At 44.8% G+C, this 25,693-nt stretch overlaps 2 protein-coding genes across 2 annotated transcripts in view; one reads left to right on the top strand and one right to left on the bottom strand.

Moving 5' to 3' along the window:
• Window positions 1–456: 456 nt before the first annotated feature.
• Window positions 457–6,692, top strand: PLAGL1 (PLAG1 like zinc finger 1). Its single transcript, XM_007948809.2, has 2 exons — window positions 457–608; window positions 5,453–6,692. The coding sequence occupies exons 1-2, from the start codon at window positions 457–459 to the stop codon at window positions 6,690–6,692; spliced, it is 1,392 nt and encodes a 463-aa protein (XP_007947000.1).
• Window positions 6,693–9,855: 3,163 nt separating this feature from the next.
• ZC2HC1B (zinc finger C2HC-type containing 1B) overlaps window positions 9,856–25,693 on the bottom strand; it is a 76,873-nt gene continuing 61,035 nt past the window's right edge. The window contains exons 5-7 of the mRNA XM_007948808.2: window positions 19,384–19,523; window positions 15,845–15,953; window positions 9,856–9,926 (exon numbers count right to left, since the gene is read on the bottom strand). Of these exons, the coding sequence (XP_007946999.1) occupies window positions 9,856–9,926; window positions 15,845–15,953; window positions 19,384–19,523 (320 nt within the window). The remainder of the gene's footprint in view (window positions 9,927–15,844; window positions 15,954–19,383; window positions 19,524–25,693) is intronic.

Genomic DNA, 25,693 nt, shown 5'->3' with positions numbered 1-25,693 from the left:
CGCAGGAACACAGGGAGGGTGGAGAACTGTGCTGGGTCAGAGCCGCTCTTGACGCCGGCTCATTGCTTCTGAAAAGCACTGTTTGCAAATGGCTAATGCAAGGAAACTGTTGCTCTTCTCTCCACAGACAGCCCGGTGGTCCTGGAGATCCCCCAGCTCTAGTGATGCAGGTTACCTTTCTGCTCCCGGGATTTCAGCTGTGCCTCAGCCTCGCTCCCCCAGCTTGAGACGCTTATAAACTGGGATGTGGAAGCCCAGGCAGCACAGCTAGTGGCCACTGGGAGGGCCACGTCTGGGTAGAGCCAGGCCCAGACCAGGATGCCGCCTGCCTCTGCCCTGGTCAGGAGCTGAGCTGCAGTGGCTCTGCTGACGCGCCAGCCCCAGCTCTGGTTTGTGCTTAAATGGCACGGCAGCTGGTTGGCGCATCCGAACAGGAAGGTGTGAGCAGCAAAGCCCATGGCCACCTACCCCTGCCGATTATGTGGCAAGACATTCCTCACCCTGGAGAAGTACACCATTCATACTTATTCCCACTCCAGGGAGCGGCCTTACAAGTGCTTGCAGCCAGACTGTGGCAAAGCCTTCGTTTCCAGATATAAATTAATGAGGTGAGAGGTTTCAGAAAAGGTATGAGCTCGTACACATGCCTTTAAATGGCTTCACTAGGCCTCAGACCAAGCCCTGCCAAGAGAAGGGGAGCGGGCTGTGCAGCGATCCTTAGCTGGATCTCCAGTGGCTGCTCACTAGGTGGGGGCCAGTTTTGCTGTTCAGTAGCAGGTAATTCTTTCAACAGGTATTTCCTGTGCACCTAGAACATGCCAGGCCTAAGACCAGAAAGAGAGAAATACCCATGACAAGAGAAACACTTGTAAACCCAGTTAAAATGTAACCCGAGTGCCAGGACATAGCGAGACAGGTGGAGGACAGTGTTCTGGACTGCTCAGTGGAGCTGGGAAGGCTTTTCCGAAGTGACGATCTTAAGCTGTGACATACAAGGGGGCAGAAAGGAGGTGTGGGACAAAGAACCACGTTTAGCCTTTCGTGTGTCGTGTCGTTTCTGAAAATGGCCTGAGCAATCGAGGTGCTCTTTGTCTTTCTAAAATAGCCTGGCAAGTAAGAGCCGCACGGGAGGGGCGGAGGCACTCGTGTATCCATCGCATCAGTTGGATCCATCTAGCTGTGCACTGAAGTCTCAGTGAGGACGGGACCTGGGCCTTGGAGGTTCTCTTGTTGGGCTTCCTAGGAGAGGGTGGCACTTCTCTGGGAACAATGGAAGCCAGGACCTCTCTCAGACCTTGCCTGATGTATCTCTACACTTACATCCTTTCTGGTCGTAACAGGTAACTGTAAGTGGAGGTACGGGTTTTGTGAGCTCTGTGAGTCACTGGAAAATCATTGAATCCGCCGGTGGCAGTGAGCACCAGCAGAGGGGCTGGTGTTTGCCTAGTTGGTGGGAGCTGGAAGGACAGAGCCCTAACTTGTGGAGACCCAACTGTGGGTGGTTAGGTCAGAGAGAGAAAGTGCCACATGGGTGGATGGTGTCAGAATGATGTAGTGGGAAAGTGGGGATATGGGATATGTTCACATTCTGGAAATTAGCCCTATGTTGACTACTCACACAGGAGGTTCTGGGCAAGCCATAAGCCCTGGCTTTAAAGAGTGGGGAGGAGTGCTGGGGGAAGCTGACCAAGAGGCAGAGTAGCGGCTCATTAACAAGCCTTCCTACTGGCCCACAAGAGCTTGTTTTTATTCCAATGTGTCTAAGTAGAGACATAACATGATTTGACTGGGATGTTAGAAACATGGGTCTGGTAGTTTTTAGAGAAGAGAGAGGAGATTTGTAGACCAGTTTGAAATAGGTGCTAATGGTCCAGCCATGACTGAGGACAGAGAGGCGAGGATACCTCCAAGTATAAACTTCTGTTCACACTGTTACCTCAGTGTCTCTAAACCAAAAAACCAAACTCACTGCTGTCGAGCCAGACCCGACTCATAGCAACCCCTCCTTGGGTTTCCGAGGCAGTATCGCTACGGAAGTAGATTGCCCAGTCTTCCTTCCAAGGAGTGGCTGGTCGGTTTAAACCACCAGGCTTCTGGTTAGCAGTCAAATGCCTCAAGCATTGCACCAGCAGAGCTCCTACTGGGGCCTAAAAGCCACCATTAAAGATGCAATTCAGTGAGGTAGGCATCCGTTCAGTGTGCGCGTCATCAGATGTTCACAGGTACCCATGATACCCCAGTGGGCAAAAACAACGGTTCAACAACTTTTTAAAATTTAGTCTGAATTACTTCTTGAATGCTATTACGTACTCACCTCCAGGAGGGAAATTAATAGGAGAGGTGTAACGTTTGCCCCCAAAGGGTTTTTATATCCTAGGACAGAATTACATGAGATAGAGGCACGGCAGCGGTCTGATGGGCAGTGAATGCTGTGTGTGTGGTCCCCTCAGGCACATCGGCAGACTCCCACTAATGCACGCTTCCTTTGATGTCTGGTTAAGGAACTTTAAAACTTTCAGACTACTTACACATGGATGTACAGGTGAGAGTCAAAACCCAGGCTTTCCACCTCAGGGAGTATTATTACTATTATTAAATCTTTGAGTGTCTCCAAGGAAAGGTCCTTAAGAATACCAGCATTATAGATAATAGTTTATTTTAAAAGTAAGTGTATAAATGCTTAGGTCTTAAAATTCAAATCACAAATAACAGTATTGCATGCCTACTGTGTGCACCAATTTTGGTGCAAAGGCTTCCTCTTCAGCTGCAAGCTAAAAGCTGCTTATGTGTATCGTGTAACAGTGAAAGTGGTATTTGTTGCATTTAAGCCACAGCGAGGATATTATATAACCAAATAAAGACTGAAACACATACTTGAGAAGTGTTTGGAAAAGACAGTGGAACTAACAGATGTTTGGAATGGCTAGCGTTATGTGGGATGGCCAGTCAGGGCACTGAAGGAGGGGTCTGAAGCAGTCTCTAGGAGTTGGGAGTTCCTGGCTGTGACTTGTTCAGATAAGGGTGTGAAGTGGGACAGAAAAGGGAAGCAGTGCACCTTATGCGAGAACGGCCTTCACTGCCACCAGCATTTCTTACCTTTCTGACCAAAAGCTATGACTCGAGAGGGAATGGAAGAGTGGCAAGATGGCAGGATGGTTCGGGTTTTGCTCTTAAAAAGAACAATAGGCTGGCTTTCCATCCCATTTCCCTGTTGCAACATAAGCTTCATTTTGCAGTGCAGAGATTGAAGGAGAAAAGAGCTGATTTGCTTAAACTAGAAAAGAGACCTGGCTTCCCGTACAGCCACCAGTGCAATCAGTCAGGTGCAGACGGCAAAGAGCATGACAGGCTGATCTGGCAAGGCAGGGCACCGTCTGTTCCCAGCAAGTCTGAGTGTGAGCCGTGGCCCCTGAGGAATTCTAAGCTCATTGGTATGATCCAGATGATTCCCAAGGTGCGAGTATTTGGTGCTGGCTATATGACTGACTGGTGGCTTTAGGTCAGGAGAGAAGCTGAGAGAAGGAAACAAACATTTCAGACAGATTGAGCATGTTCTAGATTGAGACTGTTGGATCAGTAAGTGAGGGGCAGATTAAAAGGGAAGAATTGGATGCTAGATGAAAAAATAAAATCAGAGGGCTGGAGCTGGTGGCGTCTGAAGGGTGGTGGGGTGACTCAGGGGCCAGTCATGTCAACCTGTGACTTCCTCATAGGCAGTGTAGGTGTAGGACTGGAAAATAGGGTAACTGCATTGATCTGCCCGTGGGTGATAAATGAAATGAAATCAAATCAAAATCCTCCCCAAGGAAAGAAGGGAGAGAGGCAAGACCAGGAAACCTAGGACAGAGCACTGGGGTCCTATTTGCTGAGACAGGGTCAAGTAGGGAAAAAACAGAACTAAAAGCTAAGTTCGTACCCTGTCATAGCTATTCCTGTGTGATCTGTCTCTGATATTCTAGAAGAATGTGGCTGCTTGTCCTCTGAGATGCTCTAAAAGCCCTTTCTGCAAGCTGAGAGTATTGATAGACCTAGAACGTGGGGACACCAGCGTCATTATCTGTAGAATGCTGACTGCATTGGTTCCTGCCCTGTCAGCATTGCTCGTGCCTGTCTTTCCATACCCCATCACGTGCACCCCCTTTATTGGCCAGCTGTGCCCTCGTGGAGTGCAGCAGTGGAATGTCCTTCTCTCCATCCTCAGCACATAGCAGGCTGCTTGTTTTGAGGGGAGAGAGGAAGGAGATGGGGGATTCAATAGTGACAACCATTACCTTCTAAGCAGCTGCTGCTGGAGTTCCCTCACAGATGCTACCTCTTGGAAAGGAGAGTGGACAGTAGAAGGTAGGAGGAGGTTGGGTGAAAGGTGTAACTCTTAGATATTTGACCGTGTTTCAGTTGAAAGTTTACACAGCAGATTGGGTTCCCATTCTACCCCTTCTATACGCGGTGTCCACGTTCTCATGATTTCCGCGCTGTCGGTTCTGCATCCTTTGATCTAGCTTCCCTTCCTCATCTTTGCTTTTGGGTAAATGTTGACTGTTTGTTGTCCTATAGTTGAGTGTTTAAAGGACACGTTACTCACAGGTGATACTGTTTATTTTATAAGCCAGTCTATTACTTGGCTGAAAGATGACCTCCAGGACTGACCTCTATGCCAAGTTCAAAGAGTGTCTTAGGGTGATAATCTTGAGGGTTCCTCTAGTCTCTATTAGTCCAGTGAGTCTGGTCCTTTTTAGGAAGAGGCTTTACTGTTTTTATAGGATGAGTGAAAAAGTATCTTGTATTCAAAGGCACATGCTCAGAGGGCACAGTTGCACTGAAATTAGCAGGATGACAAGCTTTAGACTCTACAGGCAGGACACCTAAAGGAGCTGATTGTCACAGGGACGTGAAGCAACCTGTGTTGTACCTGCAAGTCACAAGTTGTAGTTAAGGATTTTATTTTGTAAGAAATGCTAACACACAGCTCTTGTTGTTTTATATGATTTACTTAGACTAAGCAGGAATTGTATTAGGAACACTAACGTAAAACTGCAGTTTATGAGGTTGTTACAGAAGGCAAATTGGGTAACCTTTACAAATTCTTGAATTTCCAAAGGGTATAGAGTATCTGTTGAATGCCTTCCTAAAAAATATTTTTCATGCTCGCACACTTTTATGTATGTATGTGTGTGTGTCTGTGTGTATGTATATATGTATGTACATATTTGTGTGTGTGTGTGTTATTTGTGTAGAAATCTCCTTATACACATTAGGAAAATGTATTGTCTTAAACTCTTTACAGGTATAAAAATTTCCATTATGTCTTTAGTAGTGCGTTTTTAATGACAGAGAATTAAAAATACATAACTATGTTATCCTGTCACTCAAAGAAGACTATTAACCTTTTGATACAATCTCTTCAACTTGAGATAACTGAGTTCCCTCATGAGTGTCTTCCTTCTGCTCTTAGGCACATGGCGACCCACTCACCCCAAAAATCTCATCAGTGCGCTCACTGTGAGAAGACGTTCAACCGGAAAGACCATCTGAAAAACCACCTCCAGACTCATGACCCCAACAAAATGGCCTTTGGGTGTGAGGAGTGTGGAAAGAAGTACAATACCATGTTGGGCTACAAGAGGCACCTGGCCCTCCATGCAGCCAGCAGTGGGGACCTCACATGTGGGGTCTGTGCCTTGGAGCTAGGGAGCACTGAGGTGCTGCTCGACCACCTCAAAGCCCATGCGGAAGAAAAACCCTCAACTGGAACCAAGGAGAAGAAGCACCAATGTGACCACTGTGAACGATGCTTCTACACCCGGAAGGACGTGCGGCGCCATCTGGTGGTCCACACAGGCTGCAAGGACTTCCTGTGTCAGTTTTGTGCCCAGAGGTTTGGGCGCAAAGACCACCTCACCAGGCATACCAAGAAGACGCATTCGCAGGAGCTGATGAAAGAGAGTCTGCAGAATGGTGACCTCCTGGGCACCTTCCACTCCATCACGCCTCCGTTCCAGCTGAAGGCCGCTCCGTTGTCTCCGTTCCCCATAGCAGCCCCTGTGCAGAATGGGCTTGCAAGCAGCTTGCCAGCTGAGGTTCACAGCCACACCCGCAGTCCCCCGGAGCAAATCTCCCAACCTGTGCAGCCCCTGCCAGAGCCCCTCCCCTCTATCCACCCCTCGACATCTCCTGGCTCCCCTCCACCAGCCCTCCCGAATCACAAGTACAACACCACTTCTACCTCATACTCCCCGCTTGCAAGTCTGCCCCTCAAAGCAGATACTAAAGGATTCTGCAATCTCAGTCTGCTCGAGGACTTGCCTCTGCCAGAGCCTCAGTCACCTCACAAGCTCAACCCAGGTTTTGATCTGGCCAAGGGCAGTGCTGGTAAAGTGAACCTGCCCAAGGAGCTACCTGCAGATGCTGTGAACCTCACCATCCCTGCCTCTTTGGACATATCCCCCCTTTTGGGCTTCTGGCAGCTGCCCCCTCCTGCTACCCAAAATGCCTTTGGGAACAGCCCCCTCAGCCTGGGGCCTGGCGAACCTCTGCCCCATAGGTTAAGCTGTCTGGGGCAACAGCAGCAAGAACCCCCACTAGCCATGAGCACTATGAGCCTGGGCCAGCTCCCCCTGCCCCCCATTCCCCATGTGTTCCCTGCCGGCACGGGTTCTGCCATCCTGCCTCATTTCCACCATGCATTCAGATGACTGGCTTTGCAAGCATCCTTATCCTGGCAAATGTTTTAAGAAGCATTTTAAACATCATTTGTACCACAAGGGAGGATTTAGAAGCAGGACTGGACATATAGGGCTTATTCAGTAACGGCTGGCTAGAAGTGAATCCCCATACTGCATGTATCGTGCCAATATGTGCTGAGTGTTCATGCTTTGTACCAAATGTAACGCGCGCGTGTTCTTAATGAAACTGCAGACACCGTCATGTCGGATATCCAAAACAAGGGCTGCTATCTGTACATACATGTTTGTCATTGAATTTACTCATAAGCCATGATCGTCATGTTAACTACATATATAACTATGTGGCATTGCCTAGTAAATGAACTACGGAAAGATGTGTCTTTCTTCAAGTCAGGAGAACTTTTAAAATAAGAAAATAGCCTTTATATGGTATATTATAACTAGGCTGTGTATTTCTTTTCAGGGATTTTTCTACCTTCAGGGTTGGATGTAGTTTAGTTACTGTTGCCATAGCCAACCTATAGTCTTACAAAAACAATTTCTTGTGGAACAATAGATTTCTGCATTTAAAAAAAGCATTTTAAGTTTAGTTTGAATATTTTCCACAAGATGCGACTATGTGAGTTATCACTGACTTCATTTATCTTAAAGACTAAACTGGTTGTCAGTCATGTCTGACAGAAAAAAAAAAAAATCACTGTGTAACCAGGTTAAGTGGTCAGATAATCTAGGCGTCAGCCAAGAAAGGCATTTTGCTGACTTTAATATTGATTATATTTTTAACAGGAATTTATGAAAATATTACTGGAATTTTAAATATAAAAAGACTTTCTTTGCTCTATCTGGCTTAAACTACTACTCTGCTTAAATTCTTAAATATTGTTTTAATCACAAATAAAAGCATTTTTAATTCATCAATTTGTTGTCACTCTTAGTTTTTATTCCAAGAGGACAACAATTTTACAGTGTAACTATCATCTTTCCCTTGAGTTTGGAATTTAATGACTTTAAAAGTTACTTAGTCTTTTGTTTTTTAGAGACTTTCTTTTCCATGAAGGTGTATATCTGATGTAGTGAAGTCTTCAAATCTTGCATACAGCATGATGATTTTTATATACACCTGCACCTGTGTAAAAAGAGCTCTGGTAGCATAGTGTCTAAGGCATTTGACTGCTAACCAGCAAGATGGCGGTTCAAACCCACCAGCCACTCCTCGGAAGGGATGGGGCAATTTATTTTCGTGATACCACCTTGGAAACCCAAGGAGGGGTCACTATGAATTGGATCCCACTCAGCGGCAGTGAGTTCGGTCTTAGTTTTTTTATAGCTATGTAAAGGAGCTCTAGTGGCACAGTATCTAAGGCATCTGACTGCTAACCAGAAGGTTGGCGGTTCAAACCCACCAGCCACTCCATGGAAGAAAGACTGGGCAGTCTACTTCCATAGAGATTTACCGCCTCGGGAACCCAAACGGGGGTCACTATGAGTCAGAATCCACTCAATGGCAGTGAGTTTGGTTTTGGTTTATACCTGTGGAAGCACCCAGGTGGAGGTATGAAGCACTCCTATATAAGCATTCTATTTATATAGAGTTTATTGACCCTTAAGACCACAAAGGACTAGTTGAGACACCTTCCAACAGAACGGTACACACCACTGGCAAACTGGTGACTTGTGATTTGCTTTGAGAAATACGTGGCCTTTAGAGCACCCTCCCCACAAGGTGGGAGATGTCTGTAACCTGTTCTTTCGGCTGCAGAACCAGTATGTGAGACAATTCCACATGCTGTGTCAAACATTTAAAATAGGAGTATCTGCTAACTACAAGTTAATGTTCATTAGGAAAGAAAAAAAAAAAGCTAGGACATCACAGCTATTACATAGAATAAAACTAGGTGAGAACAATTTTCCTAATAAGTCAACAATGCTGGTGCTCATTACCTGACCTTTTCACTAAAGGGCTCCAAGATCAAAGCAACATTGTCAGGCCTGTTAAACGTGTCTGTTTAAAAGAGTCAAGTGAAACTTTAAATCAAACATTATTTCATAGATTGATGTGCTGTTTAATGACTTGGTTTTGAAATTTTTGAAGAGAGTAAATAAAATTTGAAGCCACGTCTCACTTGTTCTGAGTGATGGGAGGACTTGCGGGCGTGGTGACAGACATCTACCACTCCTACCAGGCTGAGCAGCGTCGGGGAGCCAGGCTGAGCAGAACGGAGAAGAACCTTTAGAGCCACAGCACTGCCACATTCATGATGTTAAATACCACAAACAAAAAAACCAAACGCACTGCCGTGGAGTCGGATCCGACTCACAGTGACCCCTCCTTGGGTTTCCAAGGCACTATCACTACAGAGGGAGCTCTGGTAGCCTAGTGCCTAAGGCATTTGACTGCTAACCACTAACCAGAAGGCTGGCGGTTCAAACCCACCAGCCACTCCTCAGAAGGAAGATTGGGCAATCTGCTCCCGTAGTGATACGACCTCAGAAACCCATGGAGGGGTCAGTATGAGTTGGCTCCAACTGAAAGGCAGTAAGTTATCACTATAGAAGTAGATTGCCCAACTCTTCTTCCAAGTAGTGGCTGGTGGGTTTGAACTGCCAGCCTTCTTGTTAGCAGTCAAATGCCTTAGGCACTATGCCATCAGAGCTCCCAAAATACCACAAGTCTCTACATTTTTCATTTTCAAAAAAGGCTTCAACTTTATAGTAATCCTATGTCACCAGCCACTCCTCGGAAGGAAGGTTGGGCAATCCTACTTCCGTAGTGATACTGCCTCGGAAACCCAAGGAGGGGTCGCTATGAGTCAGGGCCGACTCGATGGCACACAACAACAACAACAACAATATGTCACTCTCGGGGAACTAGCCTTTTTTGAAAGGAATGACTGAGAAAGGGAACAGGTGGCAGCCTTCCAGGTCAAAAATGAGGACTCGGTCCCCTTCCTGTTTAGTCAGAAAACTGAATGTCCTTTTTGAACTGTGTGTGTAACAGCACGTTTCAGGAGCACACAGGTTGTTAACCCAGCTCAGGGTTTGCCCAGATTGCTTTTTGGTTTGTCCACTGTGGATTCGTCCCCCCAAACAGTTACCAACTATATCTTGAACATGAGACCATCAGCTACACTTGGATTAGAGGTTAATTTTTTTCTTACCTGGCCTCTAGGAGTTAATCTTTTTTAGGAGATTTAGTAAATCCTTGTCTGAGTTTTGCTCCAGCAGCAAGATCTGTTGCTAATCCTTTGTAAACATAAACAGATTTGTTATTATGTCAAAGCAAAACATTAGCTGGGGGAGGGGTGATTGTGAAATCCCCTCGTTGCATTCAAAAGTCGTCTGCTATAGGAAGTCTGGCCTGACCCAAATAATAAGGGAAGCGGGAACCAGGGCCTTCTCTTCTCTACCCCTAGCCCTTCATTTGCCCGTGAATGGGCCCTCCTTTGGATGGGCCCTTAGATGACCCTCCATAAATACAGGAAAACTGTCAGCTCCCCTACCCTGCTACCCCAGCTTTCAAAACTTACCCTAGCGTTTCCTGCTTCACACTTCTTAGGCAGCTCTCATACTGCAAAGGGTTTGATGAGCCTAATGGAAGCCTCACGCCTTCCCTTTCAGGGTTATTTGCCACCCATCCATTCTTTGCACTATCCTTTGTGCCCAGCAGCACTGCTGGGGCTGGGGCTGGGGATGGAGGCGTTTGTAGTGATACCGCCTCGGAAACCCAAGGAGGGGTTGCTATGAGGCGGATCCGACTCAACAGCAGTGCTTTGGTATACCATACTGGGATCTGTTTTTGGCCTCATAGGTCCAGATTCTCAGAGACTTTTTTTTTTTTTTTTTTCAAAAAGGAATTAGTCCCTTCTGTCCTAGAGGCTGTCTTTCTGATTAGTGCTTTTGCAGGGCAGTAACCAAACCACACGAATGAATTCTGAATCAAACTATCAAAGGACATGGGAATAGAAAGAGCTTTTGGTGTTAGCTTTATCCACAGACGCGCGCGGTTCACTTCTATCGAAGAAGCAGCACCTGACGCCTGGATCCTCGTGGCCTTTGCTACACAAATGAGGTAAAGAGAGTAGGTGCCAGTACAAGTTAAGACGCTTAACTTGATAAAGCCCCAAGCTCCAGAAATAAAAGCAGAGCCTACACGACCAACATACACACACACACCAGCTGCTGCCCAATCGATTGCAACTCATGGTGCCCCTGTTTGTGTTAAAGTACAACTGTGCTCCCTGTATACTGTAATTCAGTCAATACAGGAACCAATGTGAGGCTGGACCTCAAGACTGCATTTCCATAGTGATCGTGTCCTGCAGTCTAAAGGAACCAGAGAACCTGTTTCTCAGCCTTACCTTCCCAGTGAACTAAGCCTTCTAAACCAAAGGCCTCGAGGAAATGGGCACCATTATACATTTGTGGACTAGGCAAAAACTTTCCCATATGAACATTAGAATCTCTGTGAGCCCCATCTCTTTCTGAAAATTACAATTTCCAAATATGTATCTATAGCCTTAATGTTTACATTTTTTGACCCAGTCTTACCAAAGTGGACAAAGATGTGGTTGGCTCTGTCACTTCCTTTTGTTACTTGGGCAAGTTCCTTAACCTCTGTGTGCCCATCTCCTCACATGGAAAATGGGGCTAGTCATAGGACCTTGACCCCATGTTACTGTGAATGATGAGAAGCGCTTAGAAAGTGAACAATGTAAGTGTGGGCTGTTGTCCACCAACAAGGCAATTATTTCATATCCCTAAATCTGAAACAGTCTAGTTCAACATCAGCAAAGCAGCTAAGCTACGGTGTATTCTGTGATATGATATGTTTGTTCATATGCTATGTTTTCTAAGAAATTCTTCTGCCATAAGGGAATGTTCAAAATGTGTTAGGTGGAAAAATCTGGATATGTAACTGGACATGGACTCTAACCCTAATTTAGATGAAAGGAAAACAAAAAAGGGATTATTTTGAAAAAAAATATCAGTGTTAACAGTGATCATGTCAGGGTGGTGGGATTATGGTGATGTTTATTTTCTTTATACTATTTCTCCATTTTCTAAAATTTTCTAGAGAAAGAATGAATTCTTAACATGAAAAAACTTTTAAATGCTATTTTTTTAGAAAAAAATAGCCAGCTAATTTAAAATGCCTGTACATAAAGCTTCGGGCCCTCACAACTGCTGGCTGGTTGGCTGACGTGTCAGAGAATGACACACCAGTGTCCAATGGTGTTAACCACAAGAAGCCAGACACTAACACCTGACACTTAGGGCCCTCCTTGCTCTAATACCAGCCTTCTAATCTAATTTCTGTTCACATCTGAACTGTTTTCTAAGCTTTGGCCAAATGGCCATTTGTTTCCAGAGTTAAGTCCTCTGCATTCTTGTTTTTGTATGTTTGTTCATAACATCATCTTTTCCCCACTGGTCTAAATCTGGCTCCTCCTGAAAGCTTATCCCAGATGCCTCTATCTCCATGAAGCAATCACCTCTTCATGGAGCCTCCCGGGAGATGGCGACCTCTCTTGGACTCCCTTAGCACTTTCACAGCTTACTGTTAAATAACAGATATATTTATTGCCCTATCTGTCCCCCTAGACTTTAAAGAATCCATGGGCCTGGGAAGCACCCCCACAGGGTAATCGCATGCTGAGTGAAGGGCCCCTCTCGAGCACCCATGGCAGCTGTTACCAGCTTCATAGAAGAACAAAGGCTCTCAAAGTAGAGATTTCCTGGGTGTAGAGGACTGTGCCTTACACACACATGTATCTCCCCTGACTGTGACTTTATGGTCACGTGGTATATGTGGGAGGTGCTAATGCTTATTTTACTGAGAGTTGAAGAAAGTTTTCAAGGAGTGACTACCAGCTAGATGAAAGGCTCCAATAGGATTTATGTGGAAGGAGAGTGACACCAAGTGGCCTAAACTACCGACTGTCAACGTAGAAACAGCCAAACCCAACACCACCACAAATAAAAAGAGAGTCTTCTGTTACAAATAGATTAATCCCAACCAGATTCATAGTGATGGGCACTGGAAGCGGTTTTGATTCGCTTGCGCCCTGTTTACATTCACGATAGGCACTCAGTGCTTCCCTCCGAGCCTTGAACACGTTAAAGAATTCAGTGTCCCTCATGTGACTAATCTAAAAGGGGTCCCTAGATGGCACAGTTAAGCACCAAAGGTTAGTGGTTCAAATGCATCCAGAGGCAAAAGACAGGACGGTCAGACTGCTTCTGAAAGGCCCCAGCCTTGCAAACCCTGTGGAAAAGTTCTCCGACACACATGGGGTCACCATGAGTCAGAATTGGTGGCAAACCACCACCACTCTGGCAATTTCGTTTTTAAATGTAAACACATGAGGCTACAGGAAAGAACAGAAATTAGATTTTAAACAATACTGAAAGAAAACAAAAAGCCACCTGCTGAAGTTAATTAACGTGACAACTCTCTATGCATACGCCAGTAATTTAAATGAGAAATTACAGAATCAAGATAAGCACGTTTTTTCCATCTATTTCATTCAACAAGTATTTACTGAGAACCTCGTGATGAACAATTCTAAAAGCTAGGAATATAGTGGTAACATGAAGATAGATTAGACAAACCCCTTCCTTCTTGAAATTTATATTCTGACATTTTGGGGAGGAAAAAACAGACAAACAAAATGACCCAAATATACATATTGAATATTCACCACCCACAGCTGTGCAGTAGGTTCCAACTCATAGCCACACTATAGGACAGAGTAGAACCAACTGCTCCATAGGGTCTCCAAGGCTGCAATCCTTATAGAAGCAGACTACCTCAGCCTCCTCCCTTGGAGGTGCCTCTCTTTCGGCTCGCAGCCAAGTGCGTAACCCCCGCACCACCAGGACTCCTTGAATATTAGATGGTGGTAAGTGCTGGGGTCAGGGGGGAAGTTACAAAAGGAATAGGGAGAGCTTGGGTAATTTTAAATACAAAGGCCAGGGACTCATTGGCAGATGGCACATGAACAAAAAACTGAAGGAAGTGCGAGCAGCACAGATTATTTCTGTTTTCTTCAGCAGTGCAAAGGCCCTGAGGCAGGAGCTTGCTCAGGCCTTTTGTGTCGAAAGACAACACCAAAATCACTTACGGGGTGGAGACAGGGAGAAACAGCAGAGAGTGAGGTCAGATGGAATTACAGAGCCTAGAACAGGCCATTCGAAGAACTTTGCCTTTGACTTAGCAACATGCAGTGGTTATAAACCACCATTAACTAGTTAAAAACAGACATAAAACCATTTTGCTTAAAGCTACTGGCCTACTTATCTATCTATATTCTAATGGGTCAGAATGGTGTCCTTTAAATATTGTTAACAACACACACTGGGACACAGGACATCTAGGCAGGGCTTCACATCTGTTCAAAGCAGTTCAGTCATGGCTGATGCAGCAAAACGAACAGACCCAAATTTGTAAAATGTGGGTGCACCAGAGTGACAACTAGAATGGGGATGATTATGGGTCAAAAGCTCTGGAACTGGAGACTTGAAAGAGGTGTAGTGGGCCCTTTCAGGAGCCTGATTCAGGCAAATGAATTACTGCCAAGATCATGGAAAATGACACATTCAAAATGACACAGTTGCCTCAGTATTTGAGCCAGGCACTGTTGTTTACAACTGTGCTGGTCAAGAGATTTGGTTGCTAGGCAATGCACACACTGCCCTTGCTTTCTAACAAGGACTTGAAGTATTCAACAGGAAATCAACTAGTAATTTTTCCTGTTATAGTTTTCATTCCGGTACACCCTCATTTTACAAATTTGGATCCATTCTGGTTTCACTTAGTTGCCCATGATTGAACCAGGAAGAACTGGTTTGAAGCCCTATTTCTGAGTCCTAATTTAGAACTTTTTCACTGATGCCTTACTTCAATTCTGAAGTTATGGAACTCTAGGGGAAACTCTTCCCTGTTTTTGTCTTTTCTCATCCTCAATCTCATTCCAGAGAGCAACGGTTCTAGACCCCTGCTGCTTTTGTCTGATTTGACTTTGCACATGATCGAAGTCCTCTAATGCTTGTGAATTAAGAAATATTCCCTCACAGCAAACAAGCTTTACCCTGAAACCTAAAGGAGTGCTTTCACTTGAAAGGAATCATTTTATTGTTCGAGAGAATAAGAAACCATCATATAAAGAAATTGTCTTTTCTGGAGGACATCATTAAATATAACAAAAGGGTTTGTCAGTCAAAGTTTTACCAAAGAAATATACCTATAGTTTGGAATTATTTTATTTTTTTTCTCAGTGAAAACTAAAATCTACTTCTCAGTGAAAACTTAAAATGTTAAGTTTTCACAGATCAGGAAAAACCTAATGATTTTGATTTAAAGGCTACGGGAGAATTTTTTTAAAATATCTAATTTAAAAAATATTTCAGTTTTAGTTTATGATAAATATCAAGTCACGAGGAATTAAAATAACAAAACTTTTTGGTGCTGTTACTCTATGGGACTATGAGACCGGCAATTCTTACTTTGTTTCTGATAAACCAGTAAATCCAAACCTGTTGCCATCAAGTCAGTTTTGACTCACGAAGACCTGGTGTGACAGAGTACAACAGCCCCACAGGGCGCTGTCATCTTTATGGAAGCAGGTCACTGGGCCTCTCTTCTGCAGACCACTATATGAGTGCAAACCACTAACGTTTTGGTTGGGAGCTGAACACAAACCATTTTGGCCACCCAGGAACTTAGTTCTGATAATACCTTCAGAATATGACTCCTTGATTGGAGGTGCCGATCTGCTTATGAATTAATTTGTGCTGCCTTCATAGCATGTGTTGACCATAAAGAAACATGCTATATTTATTAATGCAACTTATCATGGGAAGAGGGATAGCACCATAGGTATCTAATCCAGCTGTCCTGTGTCTTGGGCAAACAATGTATTTTCCCTGAGCTTCTGTTTCCCGTTCTGTAAAACGCAGATAAAAATATTTGGAGGATTAAATGAACTAGAGCTAGTGCATGGTAAGTACTATAATGGTGGTTATCCTTACTGAAATATCTTAGTATAAAAAAGCAGCATTGAATGTCATTACAGCTTTGGCCAGCTACTGATGAACCCCAAAGCCAATCATGGTCCCCTCTGATCCCCTCATTGGCAGCCGACTGGCACACTGTGACTCACCTGACCGGTTTGGGACCACAGTGGTGGCCTCCAAGGCCCTGTTCTGTAGCAATGCTCCCACAGCACTCGTTACAGTAGGTTCTTTTTTTGGACTCACCTGAGCTCGACCCTGCAGAGGCAGAGAGAGGGAGAGAGGAGAATGAGCAGGAAGATGCTGTAATCTCAGGTCCCACAGGAGGGAGAATTGTTTCCACGAAACCAGAAGCAGACTGGAGACACCTCCAGGGAGTCTCTGCTCCCAGGAGAAGGTGACAGACGCGCCCTACACCCCAGGAAGCATGGGTCCTGTCCTCGTGGAGTTTGGGGGCAGTCACCCCATAATTAAGCCCTTTGGGGAGTGGTGGTATTTTAATCCTATAAAACTAGCTGTATGGAGACATAAGAGGGAATTTAATGTCAACAAGGCTAGTTACGGAACAGTTTACTTTTTCATTACACGTAGAGATGATGTTGTTTTTTAACACAGAGAGAGAAGAAACACAGAGATTGGCAGGCAACAAATGCTCGCAACATGGAATGCCACCCACCCCCTCCCCGGCTAAGGGCAGCGCACAGCTGAGGGTCTGGGAGCGGACCAGCGGCAGCAGCACACTTACTGAAAACAAAACAAGCACCAGAAGGTTCCTGAAGAGCTCTTTTTTTTTTTTTTTTTTTACCTCGTTACTGGTCCGACCTCCATTTCCATGGAAACTACTGCTTTAAAGATAACCTGTTACTCGGAGTGAGAATTCTCACGTGGGCAAGGGGGCCAGCGAGATGATAGCAGGAGGCTTGCTCCCCATTCAACAAAGGCTACTATTTTTAAAGGCCCATATTGGACTCTTTGGGGAAGGGTATGGCACATTTTAAAGCGGACTGTGTTTAAAATAGAAACACATTTCTGCTGTGCTGCAAACAGCCCTTGAAAGGGCAATCGACCCCTCCCCTTTTGTTCCCCTTCTTGGTAAGCGGTAAGCGGTGCTACTAGGCCAGGCCCCGCGCTGGTGGAGCCCGTGCAGGGAAACAGTGCTGCTCAGATATACTCTAGGGTGCCTGAAGGAATGCAGAAAGCAAGCAGTTTTTCGTCTGTGTTCCCAATCACCACTCAGCTCTGGAAAACAAGGAGAGGAAGGCGGCCAAGTGACTGGTTATACTCAGGGCTGTCCACAGGGCCTTCCTCGGGCACAGAAAACGCTGACGTCTGTGCCTGTGCGCTCGTGGGTCCCACCGGGGCGGCCTAGCTGCGTGGACAGTGTAGCGGAACCATCCGCACAAGCGGAACTCTTCCTTCCTCCAGTGCTTGACAAAGTCTAGGTAGAGTTAGAAAGCTTTCCAAAATGTAGTTGAGTCAAAGCCCAAAGCAGCCATAGCCCGCTGCAGTTGTGGTCCTTATCCAATGAACAGGAGACAACTGTCAGAGGAGAAGGGGAAAAAAAAAACCGTTGCCGTGGAGTGGCCCCTGCTCCTGGCGACCCCCACGTGTGTCAGAGTTCAACTGTGCTCCACAAGGTTTCCAGTGGCTGGGTTTTCTCAAAGTAGGTCATCGGGGCGTTTTCCCAGGCCCCTCCGAGTGGACTCAAACTTCCAGCCTTTGGGTTAGCAGCCAAGACTGTTTCCCCAACCGGGGCTCCAGGCAGTGTGGCTACAGAAGGGGCGGCGGAACTGACATGTTTGAACACGTAAGTGCAAAGCCCCGAACAAGCATTTCACTAGTGTTCCCTGCAATCCTCCCAACAACCCTGAAAGACGCCTGCGCTCAACACCGCTTCACGCTGAAAGTGAATCTCCAAGAATACTAGTAACTTGCCCGAGTTAATATATAGCTAATCAACTGTAGAATTGAAATTCAAACCTCACTGCGGACACCAGGGTCCTGGCTCTCTCTGCATGTTCCCTTTTCCCACGCTCTCATTCTGGGTCAGGACTGGAGCTCTGAAACGCACAACCTTCCCCCTCAGCACAGCTCTTTCCTTCCTCCTGCCTTCCTTTCTATGGATTTATAGTATTTACTACCTGCCTAGGCCCTGGAGCTCAAAGTCTCATTGTCAGCCTTTTAGCCCACACCGATTCAGCTTCTCAATCCTATAAATTATTTCTCAAATTCTCTTTCTCTCTCTCTCACACACACACACACACCCCAGTCATCTTACTCCAGGCTCTTTCTTTACCTATGGGTGAGGCTCCTAACTAGTCTCCCATCCAATCCATCTTGAACACTAACTGCCAATCTTTCTTTAAAAACAGAAAAGCAGCAGCCCACTCCACATGGCACTGCAGTCTCCCAGGGGACAGGAAGGCTGAGACCAGCAGTGGACAGAGAAGAATGAGGAGCAGAGCAGGAAGGACAGCAGATGGAAGGGAGGACTAGCCGGGTTCCAGTGACTTTCCACTTCCTGGGACCTGTGGCCCAGCTGTGCTCTGATTTGTGGGCACCTCTCCAGTCAATTTCTCTTTTCTCCTTGTTGGACTAATTCAAAGCCCTTTGGGATGTGAGCTGCCGTCTCACCATCCCATCTCCTATCGCTCTGCCACATGCTGGACATTAAGTGTGCGACGCCCTCCCCAACTCCAAGCTGGTGAGCCTATTTTGACTTTTAAGGGAAAAATGTTTGCTTCCCTTTGAAGGCTTCCATGAATCACAGAGGCTTCCCTCCACAGCACTCTTATCTGTGCCAAACACCACACTTTCTTACTGGTATTGTTTCCAAGCTAGCCTCTCTCTGTGCATTGCAAATCCTTGATCACCCCGTCTCCACAGAGGAGAGTGAGTGTCCATAACTGTGTAATGTGTGTGGGGAAAGAGCTCAGAGTCCATCTTCTGTGGGATCCACCCACATGAGATACTGGCTTTAACAGAAATCTCAATGTGTTACAGAATTGTAAAGTATTCAGGCCAATTGAATCTTTCCTTGATGTCTGGGCCATCTCTATGTATTTGTGCTGGAATGTAAGTTTTGTCCCAGGGGTTGGATCTCTGACATGTCTAAAGCTGTTTGTTGCCTCCAGTTCTGTCAATGTTTATGGACGCAGGACCTCCCTATCAGGTTCTCATTTTACCTCCTGGTACCATTTCGAACAGCTGCTTTCATTCATCCACGTACCCCTTTACCTTGTGGATTCGGTGGCTTTAAATCAAAGGCTGAAGACCCTCCTCTACAGAGCCCATCACAAGAGCTGTAGAACACCTCTCTGTGACACTTTCCCCCGCTTGGTCCACTGTCACCTCAGGGTCACTGTTCTTTGGTGGTGGTTAAGGCTGATAACCACCTCTGCATAAACAGAGTCACACCCTAATAGTGTGTAGATACACTATTTATGAGTCAAGTCTTCATGCAAAAATGCTTGAAGCAGTTTAGAAATACTTTTCTCTACAACAGCCAAAGGTGCTGTTGGCTGGAAAGCACCCTTCAAAAGCAGCTGACCTCCATGAGAATGAGTTCCAGTGAGGAGGTCTCTGACACAATTCTGAGGATGGGCAAACATGTTTCCTTGGCAAATCCTACCTTCTTGCTCCAGGCTTGAAAGGGTACAAGAGTCACCACTTGGGGAGAGAGATTTACCTGGGCTCTGGATGCCAGTTTGGCTGCTGTCTGGGCGGGATCAAAGACACGGCGAGAAGACTGATCCTTGCAGAAGTTAATATGTCGCTGGGCTGCAGTTTCATTAAATCTCCTCATACAATATGGGCATTGAATATAATCTGAATGTAAAGGTAAAAACAAAAGGCAATTAATATTCCAGAAACAACTATGAAATGGACGATATGAAGTAAATAGGATATGAATTCTGCTCTAGTGTGAAACAGCAAGGTCCCGAGCTTTGGTCTGAGACAGTCTACTTCAGAGGGGGAGGGATGCAAGGACTCAAATATGGGACATGTTAGGGGAAGATGTTGTCTCCTCTGTGCACGCAGTTCAATTCATGAGTGTGCCCTTCAAATATTTGCAGGGTAGAATTTTAGAAAATAGATTCAATTGTATTTCGGAAACTTCCCAATTAAATGAATTCTTTAGTGAGTCCTCGGGTAAAGGTGTCATCCCTGGACGCTGCAGATGGTTAACACACCTGGCTGCCAACCCAAAGGCTGGAGGTTCCAGCAGGCCTGGAGATCGACCTTCAGAGTATCAGCCACTGGAAATCCTCCAGAGCACAGTTCTCTGACATGCATGGGGTCGGTTGCCTTGAGTCAGAATCCACACCACAGCAACTGGTTGGTTTGCTGTTGTTGGTGTAAAGGAAGTAGTCCTAGAATCCCAGAATGTCACCACTAGAAGTTCAGTAGGGCATAGAAGATTCAAAAGGCAAGGTTGTGGTAGTGGGTGGGACAGAAAGTCACACAGGAATGACAGCGCTACACAGGGAGTTAAGTTGTTTCACAATGTGAGCTTACAGGATGTGGTTGGAAGCCAATGTCACTGGCAGAGATGCATTGCTTCTGCAGCAGCTGGATGTTTTCACTTAACTGCTCAGTGAGGAGGCAAATGATACACTCTGGAAGGAGGTTAGTAAAAGGGAAAAAAAAGGTGGAGGTCAAAGAAGAGAAACGGAAAAAGAGGGAAGAGGGATGATAGGAAAGTGGTTCCAGAAACAGCTTCAGCTTCCAGTGAGCCATTGTCCCAGGTGGCTCCTCCTGGCACTAGGACCTCTGCAGTTCTGTGTAACATCCACTTTTCTAAAGTTGTCTTTCATTTGCAATTACCAGACATAATTGAATTGGCCAGTGAGAGAAATGGGAAGTGAGAATGATCCAAGGTCTTCTTAGAAATGGGAGCTGCTCACAGCTAATCCAGGTTGGATCCTATCCCTCTAAAGTTTTTCTCCCTCCCTCCCTCTCTCTCTCTTTTTCCTTTTGTCTTATCAGCACCAGTTGCTATAGAGTTGACTCCAACTCATGGCGACCCCCTGTGTGTCAGAGTAGAATTGGGGTCCGCAGGGTTTCCAACGGCTGCTTCAGAAGCAGATTGCCAGGCCTTTCTTTGAGGAGCCCCTCGCTGGACTCAAACCTCCAACCTTTCACAAAGTGGTCAAGTGTATAAACCATTTGCACCACCCAGGGACTTCTCTTTTGTCTTGCTGTTGTTGTTAGATGCCATTGAGTTGGTTCCAACACATAACGACCCCCTCAACAACAGAACGAAATACTGCCCAGTCCTTCACCGTCCTCACAATCCTTGCGACACCTGAGCCCTTCATTGCAGCCACTGTGTCAAACCATCTCATTCAAGGTCTTTCCCTTTTTTGCTGACCCTCCACTTTACCAAGGATGATATCCTTCTCCAGGGAATGATCCCTTCTGACAACATGACCCAATTAGGTGAGACCAAGTCTGGTCATTCTCGCTTTCAAGGAGCATTCTGGCTGCACATCTTCCAAGACAGATTTGTTTGTTATTGTGGCAGTCCATGGTACTTTCAGCATTCTTCACCAACACCACAACTGAGAAGCATCAACTCTTCTCCAGTCTCTCTCGAAGACGCCAGATTTTACATGAATATGAGGCTACTGAAAATACCATGACTTGGGTTAGGCATACCTTAGTCTTCAAAGAGACATCTTTGCTCTTCAGCACTTTAAAGAGGTGTTTTGCAGAACATTTTTCCAGTGTAATATGTCTGATTTCTTGACTACTGCTTCCATTGGTGTTGATTGTGGATCCAAGTAATATGAAATCCTTGACAACAGCAATCTTCTCTCCATTTATCATGATGCTGCTTATCAGTCCAGTTGTGAGGAATTTTGTTTTCCTTATGTTGAGGTGTAATCTGTACTACAGACTGTAGTCTTTGATCTTCATCAGTAAGTGTTTCAAGTCATCTTCACTTTCAGCAAGTCAAGTTATGTCATCTGCATGTCGCGGGTTCTTAGTGAGTCTTCTTCCAATCTTGACACCATGTTCTTCATATAGTCCAGCTTCTTGGATTCTTTGTAGAGCATACAGATTGAATAAGTACAGTGCAAGGATACAACCCTGATGCATACCCTTCTTGATTTGAGATCTTATAGTACCCCTTTGTTCTGTTCAAATGATAACCTCTTAGTCTATGTACTGGTTCCTCATGAGCACAATTAAGTACTCTGGAATTTCCCATTCTTTGCAGCGTTAACTATAATTTGTTATGATACACACAAATTGTTTTGCATAGTTGATAAAACACAAGTAACCATGTTTCTGATATTCTTTACTTTCAGCCAAGATCCATCTAACATCAGCATTGATATCCCTTGCTCCACATCCTCTTCTGAATTCAGCTTGCACTTCTGGAAGTTACCTGTCAATATACTGCTGCCGGCTCCCAGACAGGTAGGTGGGCATGTGGCAAGAGGGTTCTGGGGCAGCTTTATTTTAAGGCTGGTCCATAGACAGGTAGGCAGGTGCATGGCTCAGGTGCTTCTGGGGCCCTGGGTAGGTGAGGAAATGAGCAGAGCAGTTAGGAACAACTAAGGGAGACGAACTTGTCTGTCAGTTTGTTGTCCTGTGTTGGCTTGCATGTTGTAGTGAGGCTGGAGGCTATGCCCCTGGTGTTGCAAAATGCCAACAGGGTTACCAATGGTGACAGCTTTCAGTGGAACTTCCAGACTAAGACAGACTTGGAAGAAGGAAGATGACATCCACTTCTCAAAGAATTAGGCAGAGAAAACTTTATGAATAGCAGTTAAACACTATCTGATATATTACTGGAAAACTTTGTGAATAGCCCTGAAACATTGTCTGATATAGTACCAGAAAATGAGCCCATCAGGTCACAAGGCACTCAATATATGACTGGGAAAGAGCTGCCTCCTCAAAGTAGAGATGATCTTAATGATATGGATGGAGTAAAGCTTTCAGGACCTCCATTGGCTGGTGTGGCATGACTCACAATGAGTACATTGTGTCACTGGTAGTTGGAAAATATGGCCTTGGTGACAGAAATAACGCTGGAGATTACATGATGGAATTCTGCAAGCCAACAACTTATTCATTGCAAATACCTGCATACATCCATTAATAATAGGAACATGGAATGTACGAAATATGAATCTAGAAAAACTGAAAGTTGTCAAAAAAGAAATGGAACACATAAGATTGATATCCTAGGCATTAGTGAGCTGAAATTGACTGGTTTTGGCCATTTTGAATCAGACAACCATATTATCTACTACACCAGGAATGACAAATTGAAGAGGAATGCTATGGCATTCATGATCACAAAGACTGTTTTAAGATTTGTCTTGAAGTATAATGCTGTGAGTGATAGGATAATATCCACATATCTAGAAGGAAGCCCAGTTATTACTACTGTTATTCAAATCTATGCACCAATCACCAAAGCCAAAAATGAGGAAATTAAAGATTTCTACCAACTTCTGGCCAGCCACTCCTCGGAAGGAAGGTTGGGCAATCCTACTTCCATAGTGATACTGCCTCGGAAACCCAAGGAGGGGTCGCTATGAGTCGGGGCCGACTCGACGGCAAACAACAACAACAACAACAACCAACTTCTGGAGTCTGAAATTGACCAAACATGCAATCAAGATGTGTTGATTATCACTGGAGACTGGAATGTAAAAGTTGGAAACAAAGTGTCACTGGTAGTTGGAAAATATAGCCTTGGTGACAGAAATAATGCTGGAGATTACATGATAGAATTCTGCAAGACCAACAACTTATTCATTGCAAATACCTTTTTTTGAGAACATAAACAACGGCTCTACATGTGGACTTCACCAGATGGAGTATACAGGAATGAGATCAACTACATATGTGGCAAGAGGTGACAGAGAAGATATCTTCAGCCAAACCAAGGCCAGGGGCTAATTGTGGAACAGACCATCAGCTGCTCATATGCAAGTTCAGGTTGAATTGAAGACAATTAAAACAAGTTCATGAAAGCCAAAATATGACCTTGATTATATCCCTTCCAAATTTAGAGACCATCTAAAGAATAGATTTGACTCATTGAACACCAAGGACCAAAACCCAGAGGAATTGTGGGATGGCATCAAAGACATCATCCATGAAGAAAGCAAGAGGTCATTGAAAAGATAAGGAGGAAAAGACCAAAATGGATGTCAGAAGAGACTATGAAACTTGCTCTTGAGTGGAGAGTAGGTAAAGCAAATGGAAGAAATGACAAGATTAAAGAGCTGAACAGAAGATTTCCAAGAGCAGGTTGAGAAGACAAAGCTAATTATTATAATGAAATGTGCAAAGGCCTGGAGTTAGAAAACCAAAAGGGAAGAACATGCTCAGCATTTCTCAAGCTGAAAGAACTGAAGAAAAAAAATATTTAAGCCTCGTGTTGCAATATTCTATGCAAGATTCTATGGGCAAAATATTGAATGATGCAGGAAACATCAAAAGATGGAAGGAATACAGAGTCACTGGACCAAAAAGAGTTGGTCAATCTTCATCCATTTCAGGAGGTGGCATATGATCAGGAACCAATGGTTGAAGGAAGAAGTCAAGGCCACACTGAAAGAATGGGTGAAGAACAAGGCTCCAGAAATTGATATAATACCCACTGAGATGTTTCAACAAATGGATGTCGCGCTGGAGGTACTCACTCAGCTATGCCAAGAGATTTGGAAGACAGCTACTTGGCCAACTGACTGGAAGAGATCCATATTTGTACCCATTCCAAATAAAGGTGATTTACAGAATGTGGAAATTATCAAACAACATCATTAATATCACATGCAATTAAAATCTTACTGAAGATAATTCAAAAATGGTTGCAGGAGTATATTGACAGCTTCCAGAAATGCAAGCTGGATTCAGAAGAGGACATGGAACTAGGGATATCATTGCTGATGCCAGATGGATCTTAGCTGAAAGCAAGGAATACCAAAAAGATGTTTACTTATGTTTTATTGACTATGCAAAAGCATTTGATTGTGTGGACCATAACAAATTATGGATAACACTGAGAAGAATGGGAATTCCAGAACACTTGATTGTGCTTATGAGGAGCCGGTACATAGACTAGGAGGCAGTCATTCAAACAGAAAAGGGGATACTGCATAGCTTAAAATCAGGAAGAGTGTGTCAGGGTTGTATCCTTTCACCATACTTACTCAATTTATACACTGAGCAAATACTCTGAGAACCTGGATTATATGAAGAAGAACATAGCATCAAGATTGGAGGAAGACTCATAAACAACCTGTGATACACAGATGACACAACTTTGCTTGCTGAAAGTGAGGATGACTTGAAGCGCTTACTGATGAAGATTAAAGACTACAATCTGCAGTATGGATTACACCTCAATATAAAGAAAACAAAAATCCTCACAACTGGTCCAATAAACAGCTTCACAATGGATGAAGAAAAGATTGAAATTGTCAAGGACTTCATATTGCTTGGTTCCACAATCAACACCAATGGAAGCAACAGTCAAGACATCAGACGATGTATTTCATTGGCAAATCTGCTGCAAAAGTCCTCTTTCAAATGATGAAGAGCAAAGATGTCTCTTTGAAGACTAAGGTGCATCTAACCCAAGCTATAGTATTTACAATTGCTTCTTATGCATGTGAGAGCCAGATAATGAATAAGGAAGACTGAAGAAGAGTTGATGCTTTTGAGTTGTGGTGTTGGAGATGAATGCTAAGAGTATCATGGACTGCTAAACGAACTAGCAAATCTGTCCTGAAGAAGTGCAGCTGGAATGCTCCTTGGAAGCAAGAATGGCCAGACTTGGTCTAACCTACTTTGGTCATGTTGTCAGGAGGAACCATTCCCTGGAGAAGGATATCATGCTTGGTAAAGTGGAGGGTCAATGAGGAAGGGGAAGGCCCTCAACAAGAAGGATTTACACAGTGGCCTTAATGATGGGCTCAGATATAGCAAGGACCGTGAGGCTGGCACAGGACCAGGCAGTGTTT

This window comes from Orycteropus afer, unplaced genomic scaffold (assembly GCF_000298275.1).
Source record: "Orycteropus afer afer isolate SDZICR_OR568_19922 unplaced genomic scaffold, OryAfe1.0 scaffold00226, whole genome shotgun sequence".
Lineage (NCBI taxonomy): Eukaryota > Metazoa > Chordata > Mammalia > Tubulidentata > Orycteropodidae > Orycteropus > Orycteropus afer.
This window is presented reverse-complemented; position numbering and strand designations above follow the sequence as displayed.